The 23711-nt window shown below is 41.7% G+C and overlaps 1 protein-coding gene across 1 annotated transcript in view; it reads right to left on the bottom strand.

The window, feature by feature from the left end:
- Window positions 1-22322: 22322 nt before the first annotated feature.
- The window catches only part of LOC141057112 (uncharacterized), a 401445-nt gene continuing 400056 nt past the window's right edge, over window positions 22323-23711 (bottom strand). Inside the window, exon 2 of the mRNA XM_073553660.1 lies at window positions 22323-23113. Within this exon, the coding sequence (XP_073409761.1) occupies window positions 22477-23113 (637 nt within the window). The 3' untranslated portion in view covers window positions 22323-22476. The remainder of the gene's footprint in view (window positions 23114-23711) is intronic.

Genomic DNA, 23711 nt, shown 5'->3' with positions numbered 1-23711 from the left:
AGTAGCGAGAGCAGACAAGGCTGATGAGAGTATTCATCAGCCGGCACCTGTGCAATAAATAAATACATTTTTTTAAAAATGACGTGGTTTCTCTATTATTGGTAGCCAGCACAGACAAAACCAACAGCTGTGGGCTGCAACCCTCAGCTGTCAGCCTTATTATAGCTGGTTATCAAAAATAGAGAGGTCCTCACAACATTTTTTTAATTATTCGCCCGCGCTGCCCAAATGATGAAATTCCAGAAGGCTAATAAAGTTTGACAGTCAAATAATAATCTTCATTTTTATATAGCTCTAACATATTCCGCAGCGCTTTACAGTTTGCATACATTATCATCACTGTCCCCGATGGGGCTCACAATCTACTTTATTAACCTTCTGGAATTTCATCATTTGGGCAGCGCGGACGAAATATATTCCTTTGCAGAGTTTAGAATGCAAATACGAGCAGATGGAAAAGGGAGAGGAAGGCCCTAATGGCAGGGAGCCATCACTAACCTGAGACTGTTCCTAAGCTCCCCAGCTCCTTATTCAGGTCCTTCCCCCCACTGCCGTCACGTGCCTAGTCTCTGATTGTCACCTCAATATATCCTGGCTAGTACACTGGCTGGCAAGGATGCTAGCCTCACCACTGCAGATGGGAAAATACAGAGGAACTGACAAACACGTGACAGACAAAGAAAAGAGGAGAAATACTCAGCATCAGACTCTGCTGCTAAGCTCCAAAGCAGTAGAGAATACAGCACCAGGAATCTGCACTCCCATAGCAGGGCCAGCTAGGATGACCCTAGTGTTAGGGACAGGGAAGGAGCCCCTGGTCCCGGGACACCCGAAAACAGAGTCGTGACAGATCGTCTGTCAGAAGCTGTGTGACCTCCTCCCTAGGAAGAACAACAGGGGGCAAGGGGGCAGAGTCGGTGTATGTCTCTGTAGCGGAGAGGTTGGAGTGTGATTGTGTTTGGACAGGTGTCTTTTATACAGGTAACAAGTTCAAACAGGTGCAATTAATACAGGTAATGAGCAGAGAGTAGGAGGACTTCTTAAAGAAAAACTAACAGGTCTGTGGGAGCCAGAATTCTTGCTAGTTTGTCGGTGATCAAATACTTATTTCATACAATAAAATGCAATTTAATTATGTAAAAATCTTACAATGTGAATTTCTGGATTTCATTTTTAGATTCTGTCTCTCACAGGTGAAGTGTACCTACAATAAAAGTGACAGACCTCTTCATTCTTTGTAGGAGGGAAAACTTGCAAAATTGTCAGTGCATCAAATACTTATTTTCCCCACTGCATATATTCGGTATATCACACAAAAGGAAATGTTTACTATAATTAATATATAAAGCTCAAAGTGTGTATGTATGTGTATGTATGTGTATGTCCGGGATAGGCATCCGCACCGTCGCAGCTACAGCCACAAAATTTGGCACAGTCACACGTCTGGACCCCGAGAGCGTCCTAAGCTATGTAGTGAGGCGAAATTTTAACCCTGCACGTTCCAATTCACCAAACAATTTTGCCCCTATCTACATACTGGGGGGAAAAGTGTGTGCGCGTCAAGCCCCGCCCCTCATTATGATGTCACAATGCCCCTATTTGCATACTGGGGAAGCAGTGTGTGCGCGTCAAGCCCCGCCCCTCATTATGATGTCACAATGGTTGCCATGGCGACGCTGATGTCATCAAAGGTTGCAAGCCCCGCCGCCGCTCATTATGATGTCATAATGGTTGACTCTGTATTGGAGGATGTGTGATGAGTATATGGGCACCGGACTATGGGATGGAGGATATGTATGACAGGTATATGGGCACGGGCCTATGGGATGGAGGATATGTATATGGGCACGGGACTATGGGATGGAGGATATGTATGATGGGTATATGGGAACGGGACTATGGGATGGCGGATATGTATATGGGCACGGGACTATGGGATGGAGGATATGTATGATGGGTATATGGGAACGGGACTATGGGATGGCGGATATGTATATGGGCACGGGACTATGGGATGGAGGATGTGTGATGGGTATATGGGCACTGGACTATGGGATGGAGGATATGTATGATGGGTATATGGGCACGGGACTATGGGATGGAGGATGTGTGATGGGTATATGGGCACGGGACTATGGGATGGAGGTTATGTATGATGGGTATATGGGCACGGGACTATGGGATGGAGGATGTGTGATGGGTATATGGGCACGGGACTATGGGATGGAGGATATGTATGATGGGTATATGGGCACGGGACTATGAGATGGTGGATATGTATGATGGGCATATGGGCACGGGACTATGGGATGGAGGATATGTATGATGGGTATATGGGCACGGGACTATGGGATGGAGGATGTGTGATGGGTATATGGGCATGGGACTATGGGATGGAGGATATGTATGATGGGTATATGGGCACGGGGCTATGAGATGGTGGATATGTATGATGGGCATATGGGCACGGGACTATGGGATGGAGGATATGTATGATGGGTATATGGGCATGGGACTATGGGATGGAGACTATGTATGATGGGTATATGGGCATGGGACTATGGGATGGAGGATGTGTGATGGGTATATGGGCACTCGACTATGGGATGGAGGATATGTATGATAGGTATATGGGCACGGGCCTATGGGATTGTGGATATGTATGATGGGTATATGGGCATGGGACTATGGGATGGAGGATAATTATAATTTTCTATTACTAACCACAGTTAGTTACTATGCCCGGGCAGCGCCGGGCTCTTCAGCTAGTTAATACATAAAATATAAAAGAACACTTGAATAGTTTCTCATTTTTGGTGGAGACATTCCAGCTATGCTGCGCACTCTGCATTCATTATCAGTTTTAGCCAGAGAGATCTGCTCAGCAGTGATAATAGGAATGTGTTATCGGAGGTGGTTGATTGCTGATTTGGGCTTCTGTACATATTCACCATCTCGTGATAAGTGAAAGGCTGATGGACTATATAAAATTGCTGTGTAAATATACTGAATGCAGTGATGGGAACAACTGCAGACACCAGTATGTCTGCAAGGGTGACGATGCGGGTGCACTTATACATGGGATTCATATAGATTTGTCTGCTTTTTTTACACTGTTATATAAAGTCTTGGAAGGTTGACAATGAGACAGTTATGAAAGGGAGACATTAAGAAAAGAAGGGGTTCACATACTTACCCAGCTTTGCGGAAGAACTCTGTAATCTACATGCAAGATAGGCATATGTGTGTTGATATACAGTGCTATTCACAAGAAACAAGAAGAAGGCCTGATACCCAAATGGGTTGTCCAGTGAAAAAAAATTATCACCTACTAACAGGATTGAAGGCTGTCTGACCACTGGTATCCGGAATGATCGGCAAAACGGGGCACTTTTATCTTTTAGAATGGAGAGGTAGTGCACATGCACATGCTCAGCTTTTTCTGGCATCCCCATAGAGAATGAATGGCGTGGTAGTCGGTCATTTAACCTGCCACTCTATTCTGTAGAGGATGAAGTTCCCTATTCTGCTAATTGGTCCGTGTCCCATTGGTCAGACCCTCATCGGTCAGTATGTTATCATCTATCAAATAAATAGATGACTTCTTTTAACCAGACGTCCCCTGTAATAGTATTTTCAAAAAGTAAAGCTGCTCAGATTTTTCCTCAAATCGGTGGCAACTCAACCCTTCTCTTTTGAAATAAAAGCTAAACAGAGAATTCCCAGTCGGAACTTGTGGGCAGAAAAAAATGAGTGGAATGAATCCTGTGTAGCATCAGGGCTACAAGACACAAGTATCCAGGTGCAACTGCAGCTTCAAAATAATCTATTGAATGCTTGCCAACATCGTGGAGGCTCCTGGAGAAAGGTGAGATCTCATGGAGTCCTTGAAGAGTCGGCAGATTTCTCAGGCACCACAGAGGCCTCTCAAAAACTGCCAATAAGCAAGTTCGGGAGGCTTGGGTGGAACATAATCACACATTCAGTGGACATGGAAGATGTGTGTACTATGTTCACTGGTCTTGTGTAATGAGATGCAACCTCAGTATAACTTACAGGATAGACCTGGCTCAGGATTTCCTTCTCTGGATGTCAGAGGCTTGGACACAGCACAGTCTAATTTAATAGCAGTAACAAAGAACTATACCCAGATGAGGTACTTAGATTTAACAACATGCATTTTACTGTGTCTGCAGTTCTCTTCCTAAACTCAATTAATCTCTTGGACAAACAACAGCAGGACATGCTTATGTATTTGTCCATTTCTACGTCACTCAATTCTCAATGAGAAACACTTTTGCCGACTGAGCTTCTGGTGCATGTTTTAAGCAGGTGTACCAATACACTTGTGCAACATTCCTTGTGATTATGGTGGAAGCTCCTTACTGGCCACGTGGAAAGAATATTGGGAGATTTAATGACAAATTACAATCCTCCTTCATAATATGTAGCTGCAACAGGACACTTGGCTCAGCAAGTGGTCCAGTCTCCTCAGCTTCAAAGTGAAAACTCACGTCTCCACCAGCCTAGCTAGTATCCAGGCTCTTAATAAGAGGTCTCCTTGGGGAGCCCATGTTGTGTAACTGCTTTATCCAGTCAGATAGAATTTCATAAGGAGATTTAAGGAGAATATGGAGTTATCATATGTCCAAGCTTGTCACCTTGTCACCACTTATATTTTCGAGATCTTGGGAACGGGCCGAACACCTTCCAGGGTCTTGATCCATGCTAGCACCACAGGGTTGGGAGAAACAAATGCAAAACGTTTAGCAGAAGGCAGGTAGCAAAGCCATATTTGGTCTCCAAACATAATGGGGATGTTTGTCAGATATGATGGTGTCAGAATCACCATCCAGTGACTTTAAGTTGGGAAGTTATGATCCTTTATAGGTTTTGGGAGTTTTAGCTAAAAACACTCAGCAGGGAGGGGATTACAACCATCACGGCGACGGAACAGAGAGTGACTGACCATGGGGGTAAATCCTTGTGTAATACCATGTGCTCTCTCTTTTTGTCATGCTTGCAGTTCTCTTCTAAAGGGAGTCACATCGCGTAACGTGCTGGAAGGAACTGGAAACAGAAGGTGCCTCATCTCTCCATGTTGTCCAGCTTAAATGGTTGAACACCAAACCGGTAATTGACATGCATCATCTGCTTATACCTTTTGTATTACTACCCGTATTTGCATATCTGACCATTGTATATGTATAACCATTGCAAATACAGTGTATTGCCTAGTGTGCCCTTAAGGTGAATAAATATACAAATTAACTTTGGGCTGCTATTTTATCTCGATCCATAAATCCAAATGTCTGTGTTCTCAGTCTAAAGGCCCCGTCACACATAGCAATCTCGCTAGCGAAATCGCTGCTGAGTCACAAGTTTTGTGACACAACAGCGATCTCACCAGCGAGATCACTGTGTGTGACAGCGATCAGTGACCTGCCTCCCTGTTGGTATCGCTGATCGCTCTGGGAAACCTCTGGACTTTTCTTTGGTCGCTGGTCTCCCGCTGGCCAGCACGCATCGCTGTGTGTGACAGGCGGGAGACTAACGTACACATCGGGTATCCAAGGGACGGGCGTCCCTTAGATACCTGATGTGTACGTTAGTTACCAGCGCGCTGATGCAGGGAGCTGGTAACTAACGTACACATCGGGTATCTAAGGGATGCATGTCCCTTGGATACCCGATGTATACATTAGTTATCAGCTCCCTGCATCAGCGCGCTGGTAACTAATGAACACAGCGACGCCGCGCGCTCAGCGTCGCTTTGCTGATCGCTGGTGAAGCTGTCTGTTTGACAGCTCACCAGCGATCATGTAGCGATTCACCAGAGATCCTGACACGTTCATATCGTTGTCGGGATCGCTGGTGAGTCGCTATGTGTAACGGGGCCCTAACTTCACATGCTAGCAGGGCTGGTTTCTGGCCCGATATAATACCATTAACAGACCGGGCATATATTTACCGAGGAACTGGTGGCAGTCCTACCAGGCTGACAGGGTTCTGTTTCACTGTTGCTAGTGAAAGGGGCCTCTCAGCCTGTCAGAGTTGTGATCGAGTGTTGTGCCATGTCAACTGCTGCTTGGGCTACATTCTTTCACTTCTCATGCCTCCCTGGTCCGGTGTGGACAGGAGGAGTCTGTGTAAGATTGTGCCTAGCTGATCTTACATATTCTCAATATGTTGCGGAACATCACGTTGGTGAAAGTGGTGAGACTGTACCGCGTGATCCCTCTGATGTAATAATAACATCAGGCTGGGCTGCGAGGTGCGGGCTCATCACATCACGTACTTCACGATCTCAGTGGCTACTCCTCACCAGCCATGTACTTCATGATCTCAGTGACTACTCCTCAACAGCCACATATTTCATGATCTCATTGGCTACACCACACCGGCCATGTAATACACAGTATCATTAACTATTCCTCCCAATCCGCATACCTAACAATCTCAGTGGCGTACTCCTAACTGGCCACGTACTTCATGACCTCAGTGGCTACTTCTACCTATCCATGTACTTCAAGGTCTCCGTGACATACTCCTCACTGTCTTAAACACATGTGCCTCTCGGATATACAGCCTAAGATAAAATAGTCTGTCTTTACTTCTAACAACATATTTTATGGCTTTCTCACTAATCACCTCACCCTCTATCTCTAGGTGGTCTCTTCCTCCTTTCCTTATGGACACAATCTGCTTCCTTCACAAGGGTCAGTGACAGAGGCAATCTTTTTCTCCATAAACTGGTTGACACACCACTTCAGATGTGGCCTTTTCCCATTTTAAATTGTGGATTCTATCAGAGTAACATCGAGTAATGAGTTAGTAGCCAGCTCGCCAACAGTATCTCTACAGAGCCCGGATCCGCTCCACCGCTGAAGATGGAAAACATATAAGGAGAAGGAGGTAGTGACTTTCATCAATTTCAGGCTGAGAAATTGATTTTTTTTTTTACCATTTAGATGCCAAAGGAACTTGCAATACAAATGGTGGTTAGAAATAAATGGCCCAATAAGCTCGCCACGTCCTTTTAACTCCAGGTTAGGTTTAAATCTTGGTCTGGTAGTCTTACGGAAGGTGGAAGGAAAAACACAGATTCTTTACACTTTGCAATATCTTTTATTGATCTCACATAAACATGATCGAAGGCTGTTGTTGCCCGGTCCCATTTAAGACCCCATAAGTCTCTTTTATAGGACATAATCACACAGGGAAAAAAAAAAAGGACCGTCCAAAGAATTCAGTAATACAAAGGCGCTTTCACAGCAAGGATAACTCAGGAAGGTATATGAGTGTATTTTAGGTCTGGGAGATTTTATCTCTGCTTCACATATTGTGCTGTTTTAAATAATGGAAACCGACACTAAACTTTCCTTACAAATCGAGAACTTACGAGCTGCCCCGTGGGCTGTACCCACCGCCGGCCCACCACTGGGAATTGGCATGTTAACCAAACAGCTGAACGCTGCAAAATAAAGCAGTCTGCTTGTTCTCCGTCTTATCAAGTCTCCCAATGTCATCTGTACGCCCAGTGTCTGTGGCACCAGGATCATACAAGGCTTCACCATCTGGCAGAAGGAATTATTCTTAACAAGGGTGGCTGATGAAACAGCAGTGGATTTGGTCCTGTACCAACTGGTGAAGAGGAGATGTGAGTGGGTGAAGGTAATTATCCGTAATCTCATTCATCAGGTTGTGTGTTCCAGCTAATTTGCGGTTTACACAATATTGTTTCCTTCGCTCAAATATTCTTTTTTTTAACATTTGGGATGATCGAATAAAGATTAAGAGGCGATAATAAATATGAATCAGTATTATACAAAGTAAGGTTTTGTTTAAAGGGGTTGTCCAAGGCAAAAAATAGTTTTAAAAGTGCTGCACTGCTTCCATGATGCCCACTGGCTTCAAATTCTTGGTTCCGTCTCGACACAAAGTTGCAGGAAATATCTGATCAGCCAATCACTACCCAGCACAGGTTAGTGCTAGGGATGAGCGCACCTGTGGAAGTTTGAGAGAATAGACAGTAGTTTGACAATAAATGGCTTCACCCAACCACTAACCATGAGTGGAGAAAAAGTTTTGGTGTTATCCTTCATATTCTCTGAAAAAAGGCCAAGAAAGCAAAAATTCTGCCGGGGTATGTAAACTTTTGAGCACAACTGTATATATATATATATATATATATATATAAATATAACAGAAAGATTCACAGTGAGAAATTAAATAGAAAGCCATTACATAGCAATGCATATCCTCATATGCAGAACATCTCCATATACCGGATGAGCGTCACTTATAAATCCTGTATAAATCTGTTGTTTGTAAGAGCCTAAAGGGTTTGTGAAGGATGCGATACAAGCCATGTAAGTGGCTGTTTTGCAGATAAATTGCAGCTAATACTTTACAACAGCTTGACTTGTCATCTTTGACTCTAAATCCAAATGACATTTTCTTGACACATTTACTTTGCAAAGCAACATGCTTTTTTCCATTAGTATTTATATCTGGAAAGTCTAGATGAAAAGACGACACAAACAGAACCTCCTGTGAGCATTGCTCTAGTGCTTCAAATGACAGCACCTATGTGTTATGTCTAAAAATCACAAATATGGGACATATATGTAAAAGCAAAGGAATGCCGGAAGAGCTCTTTATGAACGCGTTGAGGAGAAGGAGCATGGTTATTTACAAGTGAAAGACCTTGACGAAAATGTGAATCTCCATAACTGAACATGATAGGTTTTCTTTCTTTTTTTTTTTTTTTTTTTGCCTAAGTAGGTTGATTTTTTTTTCTCATACAGAGCTCAAAGCTAGCCATAGAATTGAATGCTAACATTCTGGCTGCCTTCTGCCACCACTAGATGGAGCACACTACATACTTGTTATACATTCAACTCCATTATAAACCAGCATGCAGAACATTTACATTTCATAACTCATATTTTTTGGGGGGGTCAAAGGTAGTCATTAGTTATGCCTATTTAAGGGATTTGGGGTAATTTATCAGGAATGTTATCAGGAATCCCTACATAGAGGGACATTAAGATGGGGAAGATGTGGGATTGAAACATAGTCTCGCTATCTCTTCCTTATACTATGGATTTTGGATAGATAAGGGAACTATCCTACTTTTCAAGTTCTTAATATTTCCATACACTTACCGTATATTGTGTAGATGATTCCTCTTTATTAGTATTCTAAAAGTACTATATGTGCTGGAATATCTTTGCTCACAATTACCAGTGTTTTGCTCCTGCCATTATTCAATGGTTTGTATACAGCTTGACAGATATGATAGAAGGAGCAGAGAAAAGAAGACCCACTTCAACTTTCTATAGAAAAAAGACCTGTGCCCGCTTTCTGTTGAGTGAAACAGTCTTGTCACAACTTCCTGTGGAGAAATAAAGACCCCGCCCCACTTACTGTAGAGAAACAAAGACCCCGACCCTACTTCCTGCAGAGAAACAAAAACCTGCTCCCGCTTTCTGTACAGAGAAACAAAACAAAATCCTGTCCCTCTTTCTGTAGAAAAACAAATACCCAACCCCACTTCCTCTAAAGAGGAACTATGACCTGCCCCCATTTCCTGCAGAGAAACAGAGATCTGCCCCACTTCCTGTAGAGGAACAAAGACCCTGCTCCCACTTCCTGAAGAGAAACATATCTGCTGCCACTTTCTGTAGAGAGAAACAAAGAGCTTCCTCACTTCCTGAAGAGAGAGACAATAATCTTCCCCCACTTCCTTTAGAGAAGCAAAAACCTGACACACAACCTGTAGAGAAACGAAAATCTTCCCCAACTCTCTGTAGAGAGGAACAAAGACCTGCCCCACTCTCTAATAGACAGGAACAAAGATATGGCCCCACTCTCTGTAGAGAGGAACAAAGACCTGTCCCACTCTCTAATAGAGAGGAACAAAGACCTGCCCCACTCTCTGTAGAGAGGAACCAAGACCTTTCCCACTCTCTAATAGAGAGGAACAAAGACCTGTCCCACTCTCTAATAGAGAGGAACAAAGACCTTTCCCACTCTCTAATAGAGAGGAACAAAGACCTGTCCCACTCTCTGATAGAGAGGAACAAAGACCTGTCCCACTCTCTAATAGAGCGGAACAAAGACGTGCCCCACTCTCTGTAGAGAGGAGCAAAGACCTGTCCCTCTCTCTAATAGAGAGGGAAAAAGACCTGCCCCACTCTCTGTAGAGAGGAACTAAGACCTTTCGCACTCTTTAATAGAGAGGAACAAAGACCCGTGCCACTCTCTAATAGAGAGGAGCAAAGACCTTCCCCACTCTATGTAGAGAGGAATAAAGATCTGCCCTTTTTCTGTAGAGAGGAACAAAGATCTGCCCCCACTTCATGTAGAGAAACAAAAACCCTCTGCCATTAACTGTAGAGAGAAACAATGACCCACTTCCCGCAGAGAAACAGAGACAAACCCCCATTTTCTATTATTGATCTCAATTTTTATGATGCTAAACAAGGACTAAACTTGACAACAGGCAGTGGAGAGTAAGTTAGAAGACTCATCCGATGGCTGTCACTTTGGAATGATTTTTGCTGTATTTTGTGACATTATTATATGTTCCTTCATTGTTTTTTTTTGTTTCTTTTATAATTGTGGGGGGTTTCTTGCTCTTAACGGCAGCAAGGAGTAGATCTTAAGCAGTTATTTGGAAATCACAGCAAACAATATAGTTATTGCCGCGATTGTGGAATAAAACTGCCCTGCATCTGCAATGCAAGAATGCAACCATGGTGTGCTCAGGCTAACATCCCAAGGGGAGATGAGTTGTGGTTATGTGGAGCTGAGCAGCTAGGGAATTGGATTTTGCTGAGACTTACAATTTCAGAATAAAACTGTGTTCATATTTATGCTATTTCACTTTTTTTTTTTTGCATCAGGGGCACACCATAAATTAAGGTAAATGGAAGTAAATGAAAAATCCCTGTTCCCAATGAAATGAAAAACTGTGATTATAAGCCTTAAAGGCAACTTGTCAGCACTATTTCACATATGGAAGCAGTGTTATATACAGTATATCTTATACATACAGTATATACAGGCACTGTAACCTTATCAAAATCATATATTATATGTAGAGCTCCAATTTAGCAGTTTTGAGAAATCTAGTGTAGAAGTAATAATCACATCAGGCAGAGAGTGCACTGTGGGCGTGAAAATGCACTTGAAAAAAGCAGAATAAGTACGGTACATTGACGCCCCCAATTCATTTACGACCTGACTTGCATATGACTTCTACACCAGATTTATTGGGCATTGGATTTCTTTTGAAAGTGCATCATTTTTCTATGGGGAAAAACTCATAATCAGCAATGCTACTACTCTTTCTGTAAAGAACATAATGACTGTTTCCCTTTATGATTTCCATATAAAGAAAAAATCTATGCAACTGTACTAGGTCAACTGTGACTTTTTACTCTATAGGTCGGAACTGATGTAGCAAGATGGGAAGCCTCATCTCTGCTCATGCTATTATGAAATGACACTGGTTTAACCTCCAGTACTGCTGGAATATTTTTCTCTCAATGGTTTGGTGCGGCAAGTTTGCATGATATACCACTTCATAAGTGACTGATGCTCTTAGAAGCTTCCTTCACAGCAGCTCTGATACAAAGTCTTGGAAATTTAAGCCAACATATAAAGATATGATGATATCTTTTGGCATTGCCTTATGTCTTCCAATGGAGTAGCTTTAGTAATAATAATAATAATAATAATAAACTCTTTATTGTGTTTATCTGTAACCAGCACTGACAACTCTGTAGGATCAAGGTAGCTCTCATTTCAGTTTAGGCTCATATGACAAAAAAAATGCAACTACAACATTTCATATTGATTTAGTAACACACATTTACATTTTTATCCTGAAAAAAAAACACTTAAAAGTGCTGGTGTTATGCACCTGTCTCATCTGGGACAGGTTCCACTTCTTTCTTCCGTGACTGTCGCCCTTTGCTGTGCTCCACGTCGGCTTTTACAAGTTTTCCAGTGTGTCTCAGTGGCATCATCTCCCTAGTCCTCTGAAAGACACATCCCAGTGTCTGAGTGATAAGACCACGATTGTTTGGACTCTGTCTATGAAGTGAGAATCATGAATCCAAAGGGAGTTTGTAGCTATATTCCGCGCTGCCGCTTTAGACAAATTCCAGGAGAATGCTGTATGATTGCAGTGGTTTTATTCTACGCGTTTCAGGGGTCTCATTCCCCCTTCATCAGGAAATACCACCTGGGGAATGAGTCCCCTGAAACGTGTAGAATAAAACCACTGCAATCATACAGCATTCTCCTGGAATTTGTCTAAAGCGGCAGCGCGGAATATAGCTACAAACTCCCTTTGGATTCATGATTTCTTTGGTCGCTGAAGACCTGTGGATCTGCAGCAGCCGCTACCTACACGCTCTTATCTCATCCTAACCAGGTGAGCATATTTCATGATATACTGTCTTTTGTAACGTGGATAAGACCCTATTGCGCTTTTTTGTCTCCCCCTTTTTTTTTGCAATATGAAGTGAGAATGGTACTTGACTTTGTACAGGAAGAGGGAGGGTACTTGACTTTGCACAAGAAGTAGGAGGATCTTTTTTCTTTGTACAAGAAGTGGGGAAGATATTTGCCATTGTACAGTAAGTATGGAGGGTCTTTAGCTTTGTACAGGAAGTGGGGAGGGTATTTGCCTTTGCATAGCAAGTGGGAGTATCTTTGTTTTTGTACAGGAAGTGGGGAGGGTATTTGCCTTTGCAAAGGAAGTGGGAAGGGTCTTTGGCTTTGCACAGGAAGTGGGGAGGGTATTTGCCATTTTACAGGAAGTGGGTAAGGTCTTTGGCTTTGTACAGGAAGTGGGGAGTGTATTTGCCTTTGTACAGGAAGTGGGAGGATCTTTGTCTTTGTACAGGAAGTGGGGGGGGATTTTGGCTTTGTACAGGAAGAAGGGAGGGTCTTTGCCTTTGTACAGGAAGTGTTACGATCTTTGTCTTTGTCCAGGAAGTGAGGAGAGTCTTTATGTTTCTGCTTCTGTGCTCCTTTCTGTTAAACTGCATACAGGCATAACAAAGAGGTAAATTTTCAGTTTAAAGCAAGCTATTGGACAATAACTGGAGCAATGCATGCTGGAAAGGAAGTTCTAACTCAAAAAGTGCTGGTAGAATACTGAAAATATTGTGTAACAGATTACAGAGCATGAGAATCAGGGCAGTTACAGCACATTAGACTGGTATGTGTACCAAAATTACTTAAGATTTATTTGGCTGGTATAAGGGGCCATGTTTTAATCTAGCTTTGGGTGAAATTGCAGGTACACTTCAGTCAATATATAGTGTTATATAATAATATTTTTAATATTATTACTAGATTTGCAATAATACAATTTGTGATACTAATTATGATACAAGGAAATTTACTTGCAGTGATTTGTAAATTTGCTTAATGCTTTCCTGTTAAATGGCATTACAGACGGACGGTATATAAACCATTTCATGGACGGTATACAGCTGATCTACAAACAGTCACAGAAATGAGAACACACAAAGGAGCAGAAATCCTGGGTGCAGCGTTTCTCCCAGCAACCACCTGATTCATAGACAGTGCAGAGGAAACCTCTTTTTATCAGCAAATTAAGAAGTAGTGAACTATAAAATTGCTTAATTATTTGCCAGAAATGACTTTTGAATAAGTTCAGACATCAATCACAGACTTATTAGCTTCTATTAGCAGGCAGCATTTATTCCCCTGGTCTGGATTCATTGCCGTCCTTTGGCGAGGACTTGAAGAGCATTGTGGGAGAGCGAGGAGACTGATTTCCATGACCCTGAGTAGATGTACAGGACAATTATAGGAAGGGCAGATTGAATAAATCACTTTTTTTCTGGTCGTAAGAACTAAAAAAAGGAGAGAAAATTGCACAAATTTACAGTGTTGGTTTTACACTTACCGCATTTTTTGCAGTCCGTTATTAAAAACGGGCCGTATCGCCACATTTTTTGTGGTGTACCGCAATAACGGGCCTCAAAAAATGTTTGTTGATTGCCGTTTTTTTTTTTCCAATACTATGTAAATAGCAATGGAGAAAAAAATGGTGTTCCGCAAAACCGGAAGTGACAGCACCCCGCAAAAACAAATTATTGACCATAGCATCTAAGGGTCTACGTTTCATAATCAAAGTCATATTTTACCATATCATTCAGGTAAGCGTCAGCTGTCTATCACAGTTTGCATCCAGATAGCTTCAATCACTCCCATCCGACATCTGTAGCATGTGCATGTCACACGATGGGAAGATTTTTATGGTATTTTGTTCATTATTATTCTAAATAAAATTTGATGCACTATCAGGCTGTATCGTACTACCAATAACGCTCAGGAGCTAAGAGTGTCTTCGGCATGCTCGAATACTATGCTCTTGTGAATCGGAGCTGCTTGTCTCACGGCGTTTCGACATTTGCAGGGATTCCCTGTTTGTTAGACAATCCCTTCATGTTTTGCGCCTGTCGAACAGCGGCGAGACATGGTCTCGAACACATTTTTCTAGCACGCCGAAGACACTCCGTCAGCTCCCGAGCATGCTCATTCAATGCCCTATCCGAGCATGCTCGCTCATCACTAATAATTGTGAACGACCATGACCATAAAAACCCATCATTTTTTACTTCCGTCCCAAATTCAACAGTAACGTCACACCACATCAGCCCTTTCATACGGACATATTACACTCGGCTTCCTTTTTTTCCCATACGAGAATGACTAAATCTCTGAAATAATGCATGCAGCGAATGAAGCTCATTAACAAGATGGGTCGACTTCATCCCCTGCAGTCCACAGCTCATCCAGGAGATGCTGGGCTTTACTGTCGTTGAAGATTACAAGACGATCTATGCCTGTGGCATCTCTTTAAATCTGGCGTCACTCAGTTCTTTACTGCACAGTACCCCGATAGCGGCGCACTAACTTCCTAGTCATTACTACAAATAATCAGCTCCTCTCAACAGGCTCCCAGATTGTGAGAAGTAACCACTGTGTATAGAAGTCTTTGAAAATCAATAATCACATCCAGTGTCTGAAAATAACTTTTATTTATACAGGAATTTTTTTTTTCTTCCTCCTCAATAAATAACAATGTTTTATGTGGAAGTGGGTTATGGGTTTTGCTTTCAGTAAGCCGAGCAGCGCATGGACAGCTCGAAATAAAAATACAAAACAGAAGCCGTTGTAATCAATACTGCGCCGGGGCGGGAGAGATGGCAATGTTTTTGTCCTCATAAATATTTCAAAGGGCTCCTTTCCTTCAGAGTATTCTAGTTTAGTGCCCTTCTGCACCATTTATTAGTGCTATAGTGTTTTTTTTTCTCCGTAGGGTGTTGTGCGCATAGCCATATTGAAAGAAATGTGTTGTAAGGATCTGTAAGTTTTTATGGGTCAACCATACCTCCATGTGCCTAGTGGAGGCGCCGTACAGTTATATAAAGAGTAGAAGTGAGCAAATGGATTTATTCAGGCTGACTTAAAATTTTATTAAAAAAATAGAAATGCAGGAACCCAAACTTTTTGCAAAAATCAAGCAAAAATGTGACCTAAACAAATGATAACCAGTAGTAAGCCTAAGCCTGCTCTTCACATATTGATCTTCTTAACTGGTGCACTGTCACAGACTATCTGTACTGTTTGTTCAGAGTTTCAAGATGAAATGAAAAGCGGTCTTAGGAGTGCAGGAAAGAGACTCAGACAAAAGATGGGGTTAAACCACAACACGTTTCAACGGAGGATCCGTCTTCATCAACCCAGCAGCAGGACCGCTGCCTCCACCTTTGTGCAAGGAGGATCAGAAGAAGCACTGGCAGAGCCCTGCAAAATGACCTCCAGCAGGCCACAAATATGCATGTGTCTGCACAAACGGTTAGAAACCGACACCATGAGGATGGCCTGAGTGCCTAACGTCCATAGATGGGGGTTGTGCTCACAGCCCAACACCGTGCTGCCCTCCAAAGAAATGCCACCTTTTAAACTGGATGTTAAACAGGGCTATTAAGAAAGTGGATAACAAAACTAGGAGTAGTTTATTGCAGAATGACATGGTACACACTAATCAAAATAAAAATATTCCCACTTTTTCTACCGCTTTCAGTTCAGATTACAAGGGTGTTATTAAAATCATAAATAAACATCTTCCCTTACTGCATCAAGATCCAGTCTTATGGCAGATATTGGCTGGTGGACATAGGTGTGTTCCAAAGAGAGCTAAAAATTTGAGTCATTTTTTGTCCCCCTCATTGTATTTGTCTGATTGCACTAAACCTATGTGGTTAAATTACTTGGGCAATTATAAGTGTGGTGAAAAATTGTGTGGTTTGTGCCGCTATATGGATATTACAGATAAATTTGTTAATTTTAGTACACAACAAACCTACAAAATTAAAACCTACATGAATTGTAACACCACACACTTAGTGTATATGGCAGAGTGCACATTGTGCAGTTTATATTACATTGGCTGTACCACACGCAGCCTGAAGAGGAGACTAAGTGAGCACATCACCGCTTCTAATCCAGAGTCTATGTCCAGTCGTAGGAATGTGTCTGGCTTGTCCAAACATTTCCTTGAAATACACAAGGGTAATTTATGCAGTCTTAAAGTTAAGGGAATAGAACGGGTATTGAAACCCCCCAGAGGGGGTGACTGGGAACATTTACTACACTGTCGGGAAGCCTTCTGGATACTTGCGCTTGATGCACGATATCCGCAAGGTCTAAATTATAGAAATGATCTTATGTATTTCTATTGAGTGCTGAGATTTTTGTTGTTGTTTTTTTTTTTTGTTTTTTTTTTGTTTTTTTTTGTTTGTCATTTGATAGTTGCTATGTATTTATGCATTTATACGTGTGTATTGCACATGTTTTTATTTATTCTATGTCTTGTCCATTGTTGAATTGGTCTTTTCCTTTTTTTTTTTTTTCTTTCTTCTTGCAAGGGAGTGACTCCACCAGTGATTTGAGGGCTTAGTTGTCTGCCTCTTTGATTATACACATGTGTGGAGTCCCTCTGCTGATTAGGAATGTTTATAATCATTTTGTGAACTGTTTTGTTTCATGTCTCTGAGGAAGAACCTGGTGTAAGGTTCGAAACGCGTCAGGCGTGGGGGGTCTGTTTTCCCCTTTATGGTATTATCATGAAATTATGTGAATAAAACTTATCGTGGATTTTATTAAGTCTCCAGTGCCGGATCTTCCTTCTCTCTTCATGGTTAGAAACCGACACCATGAGGATGGCCTGAGTGCCTAACGTCCATAGATGGGGGTTGTGCTCACAGCCCAACACCGTGCTGCCCTCCAAAGAAATGCCACCCCACACCATTACTGACCCACTGGCAAACCGGTCATGCTGAAGGAAGTTGCAGGCAGCAGTTCACTCTCCACGGCGTCTCCAGACTCTGTCACATCTGTTTCATGTGCTCAGTGTGAACCTGCTTTCATCTGTGAAGAGCACAGGGCACCAGTGGCGAATTTGCCAATCCTGGTGTTATGTGGCAAATGCCATGTGTCCTGCACGGTGTTGGGCTGTGAGCACATCCCCCATCTGTGGACGTTGGGCACTCAGGCCATCCTCATGGAGTCAGTTTCTAACAGTTTGTGCACACACATGCACATTTGTGGCCTGCTGGAGGTCATTTTGCAGGGCTCTGGCAGTGCTCCTCATGCTCCTCCTTGCACAAAGGCGGAGGTAGCGGTCCTGCTGCTGGGTTGTTGCCCTCCTACGGCCCTCTCCACGTCTCCTGATGTACTGGCCTGTCTCCTGGTAGCGCCTCCAGCCTCTGGACACTACGCTGACAGACACAGCTACCCTTCTTGCCACAGCTCGCATTGATGTGCCATCCTGGATGTGCTGCACTACCTGAGCCACTTGTGTGGGTTGTAGAGTCCGTCTCATGCTACCTCGAGTGTGAAAGCACAACCAACATTCAAAAGTGACCAAAACATCAGCCAGAAAGCATTGGTACTGAGATGTGGTCTGTGGTCCCCACCTGCAGAACCACTCCTTTATTGAGGGTGTCTTGATAATTGCCAATAATTTCCATCTGCTGTCTATTCCATTTGCACAACAGCATGTGAAATTGATTGTCAATCAGTGTTGCTTCCTAAGTGGACACTTTGATTTCACAGAAGTTTGATTTACTTGGAGTTATATTCTGTTGTTTTAGTGTTCCCTTTATTTTTTTGAGCAGTGTATATATATATATTTTTTGTGGGACGTGTGGCACAAAATGCAGCGCAGCTCTGCACAATGATGGCTGCATACGTCAGGACATCCTCCATCAGAAAAGGTCTCTGCGGAGAGGGAGACAGTGCATAAGTCGGCATTGGAACTTTTCCATTTAATTACTATAGCACAATGGCAATTTCTTGCGACATAATATGAAGAGGCATAATTCCAGCACACTATTGGATTTTGACAAATTAATGAACTTGTCACCGGTTATCTTGCAATCTCTACCACACAGGGAGGAGATGCGCCTTTGGCTTTCGCTGATTTACTACTGCAAGGCTCAGCAATTAATGATCAAGCAGTTTGTTGTAATATACTGTGACAGAGAAAGAATTATCTAAAAATATCATGTTTTAGTCTATCCTTGGTAAAAAAAAAAAAAATAAAACTTAACGTTTCCTTGACTGACAGGGTTATGATAAGGGGTGTAGTCGGAATGCAAAATAAAATAGCAAAAGCTGAGAATTTTGGATAATAAATCGCATTTTTCATCACGTAGGACGCAGACCCGGTAGTGGACATCCTTTGTTCGGGCTCATTCAGACCTCAGTGGTTTTTCTCATACAAAATTAGCGTCTAAATTTCATCAGCTTTGCTTATATGCAAACAAGAAAAAAAAAAGTTGCAGGTTTCTAAAGTTTCTGTTATCTGGATGGCACCCACGTGCGGTCATAATTTTTCATGGACACCATAGACTTGCACTGTGCGTGTCGTCAGTGTCTGGAATAAAAAGTGATGTGGGCCACTCGGTTGGCAAAAAAACACAGACATGTGAACAGCTCCATAGCAGTGATGAGCGAATTTTCCGGGATAAGGTGTTATCTGAGCATGCTCAGGTGCTGAGGGTCTTCGGCGTGTTTGAAAAATATGTTTGAACACCGCGGCTGCATGTCTCGCGGCTGTTCGACAGGTGCAACACATGCAAGGATTGTTTGTTTGTTAGGCAATCTGTGCAAGCGTTACGGCTGTCGAACAGCCGCGAGACATGCAGCCGCGAGGACTCAAACATATTTTTCGAGCACAACGAAGACCCTTGGTTAGCACACGAGCATGCTCAGATAACACCTGATCCCGAATGTTCTCTCGTCATTACTCCATAGACTAGAATACATGTGAGTTGTATTAAGCAATAAGTCATTAAATAATTGCATATCTTGGTTATATATAACTTTTGTATGAGATGATAAACCAGTTTAGGGGACGGAAAAGAAATAAAAAATATAATCAAAAACCCCTTTAAAAAAAATTAGGCTGTTTCTTAGTAAAAATGAAGACATTATAGCCAAATTTGGGTATGGTCGATATCCCAAATGCTCCGCAGTTCACAAACTCTTGGGAATCACTGATTTTCTGAGCCTGTTTTTGAGAAATAATAAACAAATTATGAAGCATTTTGTAAACGAGTAAAATTAAATTCTGGCAAAAAAAAAAAAAATCTGTTTTCTGATGTCAGTTCTAATGCGGCACATCATGCCAAAAAAAGTGAGTGAATCGACCATTATAATAAATTGCACAATCGGCACAGCAATTTATCCTTTTTTTTTTTTCAATAAATCTTTATACATAGTGATGAAAATAAAATATACAATAGATATCTGTGCTTCCTCATTGTCTCTGCTCGATAGAACTTTTTTGGCAATAACTTTTTACATAACCAAAAAAGTAACAAAAATAGTTCAATTTCCTCCTATATTTCATGACAGGCGTCCTGGTTCTGCTATCTGTGTTATTTAGGTGCTTTCAGAACTACACACACAGCAGACATGGTGGCGTTATCCTATGTGCCACACTATATAGCAGCCGATCGCATATCATTTGTGATTAGTCTAGTGCAAGTTCCCTAAATGAAAGGGGCGTGTGATCGGCTGCTCCATTTTTACAACCAAAAAAGTGATATTCACAGGTATCATTCCCCGTACAGGTGAGACCTCACGTATACAGTAATATTAAGGCTCTGTGCAACTTCCAAGTTGGAAAAAGATGTAAAACTACAACCATGAAGTCTATGGCCTGCAGGTGTGGCCACCCTTACCTTTTCTTAAATTTAGTTTGTAGGCTTCTCCAGCCATTCTCTGTTGGGCAACCAGGTCCAGTGTGGTCTACAAGTAAAAAAGAAAATGCTAAAAAAAAATGCTCACCTACTGATCTCCACCATGACTCCATATCACTGCCCAGGTCTCCCACTGGTGTCTTTACTTCTTCTTCCTGCGGTAATGGCATGTGACCTCTGCAGGGAATCACTGGTCACATTGATAGTCATTGATTGGCTGTACAGGTCACCTCCATTTCACTGGTAGAGAAAGTAAAAAGACTAGTGTGAATATATACATCTAGATACAGATATATAGGAATATAGTGCTGCCTCTTCTTATCTTTATAGTTGATGGATTATGGGATTGTCAGTCCAGGAGGCATGAACTGTCATTTTTTTTTTTTTGCTCTTTTTTCCTTTTGGTGCAGCTTCATTTTTTTCAATTAGATAGATATTTAGGTAGATAGATGGTAAATAGATAATAGATAGATAGCAGCACGGTGGCTCAGTGGTTATCACTGCAGCGCTGGAGTCCTGGGTTCGAATCCCACCAAGGACAACATCTGCAAGGAGTTTCTATGTTCTCCCCGTGTCTGCGTGGGTTTCCTCTGGAGACTCCGGTTTCCTCCCACATTCCAAAGACATACTGATAGGGAATGTAGATTGTGAGCCCCATTGGGGACAGTGATGATAATGTGTGCAAACTGTAAAGCGCTGCGGAATATGTTAGCGCTATATAAAGATTATTATTATTATTATTGATAGATAGATAGATAATAGATAGATAATAAGATAATAGATATATAGATGATAGATAGATAGATAGATAGCTAGATAGACAGAGAGATGGAAAAAATCAAGCAGCACTCCAGTTCAAGGAAAAATTGTGGGCTTTAATCCAGCACCAAGTGGTGCAACGTTTCGACCTCATAGCATGGTCTTTGTCAAAGACCGTGCTGTGAGGTTGAAACGTTGCACCACTTGGTGCTGGATTAAAGCCCACAATTTTTCCTTGAACTGGAGTGCTGCCTATTTTTTTCCATTTATATTTTGCGTTGGACAACCACATTACTCAGGAAGTATTGCACCCAAAATCTGCTCAAGTTTGTGCTGCTATCTGTCTTTTCTAGATAGATAGATAGATAGATAGATAGATAGATAGATAGATAGATAGATAGATAGATAATGTGTGTGTGTATATTTTCTTGTTTTCATCTTTAGACCATGCTGGAGCCAGTTGCATAAGAAAAAAAGTCTGGATAACAATAAGATAAAGATATTACTTTGCAAAACCAATAGAAAATTGCAATATGTCAACAAAACCCTTGGGAGGCAGCGTCTCTTACCACAACCACTGAGTGGCTGAAGATATAAATATACAGAATAAACTTCTCCCAACAGAGTATCTCAAAATCCTTTTTTTTTTCAATGGACTCGTGCAGACAGCCGTATTATCAGTCCAAGCACGATCCTACAAAACATTGCCGCATGTCTGAATTTTTTCATCTGAATGCAGTCCAATTTCCATGCACAGACACAATGGAGAAGATGGAGAAATTTTGCTTTCCATCTTCTTCTCATCTAAGAGAATCAGAGCACACTGTGATCACAATTTGATCAAAGAGAGATTTGCATAATCAATCTGATTTTCTTGGATGAGAAAGCATACGGTCATCTGCATGAAGCCAAAAGTTGGCCACCTAGATCAACATACCCCAGGATATGTTGAGCCAAAAGAAAAGGTAAGGAAGGGCACATCTGTATGTCCCAAGAGACACCATATTATAGAAATGTTATCTCTAAGGCGTGTTGCTTCTAGTAGAGGATATCCTCGTGATATTGAACCACATACGAAGACCTTATGGTGGCACAATATGAGCGCCAACAGCTTCTAAGAAGCATGGGAATTTAGTGTCGGACCACGAAGGCTCTGAGCCCATAAATGTGCTGCATACATGAGCTCCTAACACCTCCCTGCTTGTACACAGTAGAATTTGCTGCACAATATTTTTATAGAAATAATTATTTAATTTTTACTTCAATTTTTATATTTTTTTCTTGTATTTGTTGGCAAAATGTTATATATTCTCTGTACACTGATAAATCTGTCCATAGGTAAGTATGTTTTCCTTTAGCGTACACATCCACCCCATTGTCCATTTTAACTGTCCAGTTCTTCCTTCTCCCATTGAAAATCCTGACCTGTCATTTGATAGAACATAGCATTAAAAGGTTTGTAAAACTTTCTCAGACGCTGGATAACATCGGGGTCAATTTTTGGATGAGTTCGACCTTTGGACTTTCCCAGACACCTGGGAGCACCTGTGTCTTCTGGCTTCTTCAAACATGGAAAACCTTTAGTCTTATTAAAATAAAAATACTTCTCTGTGATAATCCGTTGGAGACCCAAAAAATCTTGAACTTTGGCCAGTTCTTCCGCAGGGTTACTTATGAGGTGTTCTCCGCTAACAAAAAGGATTTGAGATAGAGGAAAGTACTGCATCCAACTTTCTAAATGAAGAGCGTAGATGCCTATCCGCAGCGCACTCCAAGAGGCATCGATCAGTCCTAGGGTCCTGTTTTTGAAGGCAAGGACCTCAAAAGTTGGAATTTCTGGTTTCTTGGAGAGAGTTTGTGTGTAATCAGATATGGCACGTGTGACTGGGTTCCTCACCACTACAATGAGCTTGGTGTCTTTGGCCATTGAATGGATCCTTTGTGGAGCCTCGTTTGTGACAAAGTAGCTCGGTGTCTTCTCCATGGTTATTTGTCCTTCGACTGTCCGTGGCATCAGATCTCTACACAAAAAAAAACAAAATGTTAATAGATGGAATTTTGTATAATGAAAAATTGCAATTTATCGACAATCTGTTTAATAGTCATGGATAGGGGTTCAAACTATAAAGTAACATTGTGTGGATCCTAAAGGAAAAAAAAGGAGATCAACTAGCTAGGAAGAGAGAGGGGGAGGATGTTCGTAGGTGGCCACTGGCTTTAATATTTTTTATTATCCATAAAGCTGTGTGATACTTATTCATGGGTACAGATTGCTTCAATACATTGTGAACAGAATTGCTCTTTAATGTATGAAGATCAAAGACTGGCATAATAAACCTGAAATAGCTGATGTGATTACAAGTCACTAAGCCAGTCAAGCATGCTGTGCATCCTATAACTATGACATTTAAAACCAAAAATGTTTTCTTTTTTCCAGTAGGAGAAAAAATAGTTCTACAAAGAAAACTTAGTTGAAGAATATACAATATATTTCATTAGTACGTTCCAAAAAATGACTACTGTTATTTCTCTTTCAACATTTTCACTTCATTAATCATAAGAGGGTTAATACTTATGTCCCCCCCAAAAAAAATTGAGAAAAGTATTCAAGCAGTGATA

Source organism: Dendrobates tinctorius, unplaced genomic scaffold (assembly GCF_039654945.1).
Source record: "Dendrobates tinctorius isolate UK_male_01 unplaced genomic scaffold, ASM3965494v1 ptg000202l, whole genome shotgun sequence".
NCBI lineage: Eukaryota > Metazoa > Chordata > Amphibia > Anura > Dendrobatidae > Dendrobates > Dendrobates tinctorius.
Note: the sequence above shows the minus strand (reverse complement) of the source record. Positions and strands in the feature narration are given on the sequence as shown.